This window comes from Nanorana parkeri, unplaced genomic scaffold (assembly GCF_000935625.1).
Source record: "Nanorana parkeri isolate BGI_ZX_2015 unplaced genomic scaffold, ASM93562v1 scaffold39, whole genome shotgun sequence".
NCBI lineage: Eukaryota > Metazoa > Chordata > Amphibia > Anura > Dicroglossidae > Nanorana > Nanorana parkeri.
In genome coordinates, this window is record NW_017306307.1 from 2839461 (window position 1) to 2844931 (window position 5471).

The following is a 5471-nucleotide window of genomic DNA, read 5'->3' on the forward strand; positions in this document are numbered from 1 at the left end:
CCCCCCAAACAAATTTAAATTTACACATAGAAAAAGAATACAAAAACAATCCCTAGTGCCCATCCCTAGTGCTCACATGGCAGGCTTACAATGCTGCTGCTAATTCTGGCCAGTGGCTTAGCTTTGTTAGCCTGTAGCACAAAGTGCTTTTACACGTTAGAAACTTTGTAACAGTTTCACAAAATGCATTTGCTTAAGAAAACAGTGTACAGTAGAGCATGATGACAAATGTACTGAGAAGATAGGGTTCACATACACTTCACATACAATCTTCACTACTATAATATAGAAGGAATCAATGTAGAGGAGACATGTGGCCACATTGTTTACTGACTATTGTATAACAAATGTTGGTGGAAACATTGTAATTCTATCAAACAGAAAAAATGGTAAAACAATCTTATTAATTCTGCAATTGTCTCTGAAAACACATTTAAATGGGGAGTGACATGTTATCTTTTGAACAGTTTACATCATTATTTAAAATGTTATTATATGCATACTTGTGATGTAAAGTGACCTTTGCCTTACACACAGAATGTCATTCCAATTAGGTTGGTAGTAGATACATTTGTTTCGTTCCTACCATAAGGCAAGGAGAGGGTGATGTTTGATGACTACCCCTTAGGGAAAGTACAGTAGAGCCTTGGTTCTCAAGTGGTGGGTCGTGACCCAGAAGTGGGTCGCGACTCCATGTTCAGTGGGTTGCTGCGTGCCTTCCACTTTTCCAAGTAAGGGTCTTCTCAGCCTCCCCCTAGTGCAGCACTGTCAGTTCTCGCACCAAGCAGCATTCAAAATATTCTGCCCGGCGCTGAGTGTCAGCTTGAGGTGGGGAGGGCTGGAGCTATGGCCCTAAGGGAGCACCATCCACACGTGGATTGCTTACAGCTCCCTCACGTGCCCTGTAGAGGTGCCTGGACCAGAGTGACATCACATTCTGGCTCCCGCCACCCAGGGCAGCCTTCAGAAATTTCGGGGCCCCTTACATGGCTTTAGGCCGGGCCACCCCTGGTAACCCCCGCACCACCCGGTCCCCCCCGCACTGCCGCCACGCTGAGCCAGTCACACTGTTATTATTATACATGTATATAGCTTTGACATATATATATATATATATACTGCAGTGCTGTACAGAGTAGCTTACACTCTAATCTCCCCATCTTCATGCAACTTTCCTTTCTTCCCCCGAGATCTTGGGACTGTCAGCTGCCGATCCCCCCACACTGCAGTCTCCCTGCAACGACGTGATCATCTTGGCGGGCAGCGGCGGGAGAGAGCTCAGAGCTAGGAGAGGCGGGGAGGAGGTGCGGCGTGAAGCGTGCAATGTGTGTGGAGCCGCAAACAGGGGCAACTCATCGAAAGCCGACTAATCGATGATGGAAAACGTTGACAACATTTTCCATCATCGATTTTAATCAATTTAGTCGATTAGTTGTTGCAGCCCCGGTCCCATCAGTCTCTGTGCATAGGAGCCTACCCTCTAATGTCCCCTCCCCCACAGTCACATCAGTCTCTGTCCAAATCTACTTTTGGACTTTTTTAGGGGAAGAAATTATCTATTTTAGGTAGCTGGCACAGGTTGTGTTGATGGCAACATGTCCATCAATGATGATAGTGTGCCTAGACATATCTCTACACGACCGAAGAAGGTAAAATTGTCATGAGCAGTAATATCTTGTATAGGATCTTAACGGAAAGGCTGGAAAGGGCTGCCCTCCTTCTCTTTTGTGTCAAGCCCTCCTTATCGCCTAATGGGATCCCCACATCTTGACCTACACTCCATTATCAGATGTGTCTCAGTGTTATGTGCAAGAAGCAACCTGCAATGGATACTCTTACATGTGCATTTCTTTTCCAGTTTGTAACATAGAACAGCTCATATCCAATTAAATTAGAAGCTGTATATACTTAGGGAGCAGCTTTCGGAACTATGTAAAACCAAATTACTCAAGCAATGCAGAGGCAAAATGGCCTGTGAGGCCCATATGCACCAAGGTAATACTGTGTGTGTTGGGGGGGGGGGGTCTATGCTGCTGAACTTGGTGGAGATCACAACCATGTTAGCTAGGTGACAATGTCAAAAGACCTGGATATCATCAGCACAACAGCACGAAAATTCCACATCATTGCAAATTCATTTTATTAATAGTTATCATCACGACAAGCACTTTCGGGGCCGCATAGGGTCCCCTTCATCAAGCTCCGAAAAGCACTTGTCATGGTGACAACTATCAATAAAATTAATTTGCACTGATGTGGAATTTTTGTGCTGGTGTGCTGATGACATCTATGTTTATATCTGTATTCTGAGCGGCACCTTTCATGGTTATTTCAAGCACCCGTTTGTTTTGGGATATCCGGTATATGGACATAATGGTGCCCGCGCCCGCTCACGCGTACATGCAGGGAACCACCAGAATTGGAAACAGCCAGCAATGGCTGTCTACATACAAGCAGTTTGGCGCCTGTAAACATGCCCGATCGCTTGTATGCTGCATGTCTCTGTGCGCCCCCCTCCTTACCTCTCCCCGCTGTCCCGCCGCTGCCCTCCCCGTGATCCTGGGTTTCTGATCCGGGACTGCCAGTGTGGGTCCATGTGGCTCCATGCACAGTGAATGGAGGGAGATCAGTACACAATCTCCCTCCACTCTCCTCCCCGGTCTCTGAATGCAGGATGTGATGTTTACTACATCAATTCCACATTCCTCTGTCACTTTCCGGTACAGAAACTGGAGATAAGCTGGTGAAGCAGATCTGTGCTTCATCAGCTTCTCTGGGGGTCTTAGAGACCCCTGAAGTCTCCATAAAGGGGACCTGTCACTCTAATGTGATATCACTTAGGGAGATTATTATCCCCCTATGTGATAACAATAAAGTTAAGTGTAAAAAAAAAGTAAAAGAAAGAAAATTGGTCACAAAAATAATATTATTTACACACAGTCCAGCGTTGCATGACGAAATAAATGTCAGCCAAAGTATCGCAGCGATGAATACTGAAAAATGGCCTGGCCAGGAAGGGGGTATAAACGACCCCGGTCAGCAAGTGGTTAACACACCAGAACCCCTCCCCCCCCCTTGCCTTAGCCTAAACTCATCTTAGGTAATGGTAGCTCTGCTCTGCTCAGTAGCAGTAATAATGGGGATTGCTTTCTAAGCAAGTGGTGTAAACTTGAACCTGACTTGACAGTATTACTTGCACAATGAAAACTTAATGCTGGTGTGAGTAAGAATTCATTACCTGTTGAATGTCTGCCGAGCTTTAACATCCTCAAGGATCTCAACAGCCTCAAGACTTGCACTATTCTCCCAACGTTTTCAAGGTCGGTACTCTCCCCTAAGCAGATCTCCACCAAGAGAGTGATATAAAATGGCAAGATAGCAATGAAGTCTATGATGTTGATTACACTCATCATGAACCGGCACTTGTCCCTCACACAGAGGAACCTAAGGACTAGCTCTGCTGTAAACCAAGAGACACAGATATATTCCAATACATTCAACAGTGGGTGGTCTATAGCGTTGACCTCGGAGGAGATCAGGACCATGTTAGCTATGGAGACGACGACAAAAGTCATGGAGACCGTGCCAAAGGTCTTGGCAGCCACAGAAGAGCCAGGCTTCTCCAGGACGTCCCAGAGCTTCTGCCTCAGCTCCTCAAAGGCAACTCCTGTGAAGTCGTCATCTTCATCCTCCAGCTCCTCTTCATCTTTCTTGATGTCCATGCTCTCGCTCTTCAGTTTCTTCCTGTAGTACCTGTCCCTGCAGCAATGGTCAATGCTCAGCTCATTGATGCCCCAATACTCGATCTCCTGGAGGAAGGAGACCGCACACAACTGCTCCATCACATGGAGGCGCCCGGTCTTGTAGTAGTTCATGATGTACTCAAATATCTGGGAGCTGCGGTCAAAGAAATACTCATTGTCCAGCAAGTTAGCGTCATCACACAGCTCAAGGACCTCATCAAGCCGGGAAGTGGCTAGCTTGCCCAGGCGTGTCTGCGGGTGGCAGGAGAGGGTCTGCTGGGATAGGACAAACCGGCTCCCCCCGACGTTAATGGTGAGATGGTCTCTGGGGGCTGCCGAATAGTCGCTGCAGAAAACGCTGGAGTCCAAAGAGAGGGCAGAGTCCGAATCCCCGTCTTCAAAGGCATTATAGGGTGTCGCTAGGTTGACGGTACCGCTGCTGGAACGCGGAGGCATCCTGAGGCTCCCTTGATCTTCCGATTGAGACGGGACATCGGAGTAGAACAGAGTCGGTAACATGGGTGCTAGGTGTATGGGCTCGGTCCTGATGTACGGAGAGGATGCTGCCGCCGCTGCTGAGCTATAAAGTCGTGACTACCTGAGAAAATATGCCTCCTCCTGTGCTGGCTCACAGAGACATCACCGGCCCTATTGTCTCCGCTGATTCCTCCCTTGGGGGCTGGAAAGTTGTCCGGGGGGTCAGCCGGGAGACGGGCTGGCATGCCGCTTCGATGCTTCGCATTCATATGGCAATAGGCTCCTGAGAGCTTTCAGCACCTCCGGAGCGGACAGCGCCGTGTGCACGGGAGCGGAACGGGCGCGTCCTCACACGTTCCATTCAGGACCTGAGACCGAAATAAACTCGGCGTTCCAGCCAATTAGGTTCACCTGGCTCATGTCTGTCCCGAGTCTGTTCGGCTGATACGGTTTGTGTTATGTAAAGTCATGAGGAGGACCTATTCATATCTGTGCTCTGCCTGGGAATTGCATCTGCAACTCATCACCTGTGACTTGTATCTGCAACTCATCACCTGTGACTTGTATCTGCAACTCGTCACCTATGAATTGCACCTGCAACTTGTCACCTATGAATTGCACCTGCAACTCGTCACCTATGAATTGCACCTGCAACTCGTCACCTATGAATTGTATCTGCAGCTCGTCACCTGTGACTTGCATCTGCAACTCTTCACCTATGAATTGCACCTGCAACTCGTCACCTATTAATTGCACCTGCAACTCGTCACCTATGAATTGCACCTGCAACTCGTCACCTATGAATTGTATCTGCAGCCCGTCACCTATGAATTGTATCTGCAGCTCGTCACCTATGAATTGCACCTGCAACTCGTCACCTATGAATTGCACCTGCAACTCGTCACCTATGAATTGCACCTGCAACTCGTCACCTATGAATTATATCTGCAGCTCATCACCTATGAATTGCACCTGCAACTCGTCACCTATGAATTGGACCTGCAACTCGTCACCTATGAATTGCACCTGCAACTCTTCCCCTATGAATTGCACCTGCAACTCGTCACCTATGAATTGCACCTGCAACTCGTCACCTATGAATTGCATCTGCAACTCGTCACCTATGAATTGCACCTGCAACTCGTCACCTATGAATTGCATCTGCAACTCGTCACCTATGAATTGCACCTGCAACTCGTCACATATGAATTGCATCTGCAGCTCAGCACCAATACATTGTATCTGCCACTC

The 5471-nt window shown here is 47.9% G+C and overlaps 1 protein-coding gene across 1 annotated transcript in view; it reads right to left on the reverse strand.

Annotated features, from left to right (window-relative positions):
* The window catches only part of KCNV1 (potassium voltage-gated channel modifier subfamily V member 1), a 24680-nt gene extending 20418 nt beyond the window's left edge, over positions 1-4262 (reverse strand). Inside the window, exon 1 of the mRNA XM_018570716.1 lies at positions 3239-4262. Coding sequence (XP_018426218.1) covers positions 3239-4262 — 1024 coding nt within the window. The remainder of the gene's footprint in view (positions 1-3238) is intronic.
* Positions 4263-5471: the final 1209 nt, after the last annotated feature.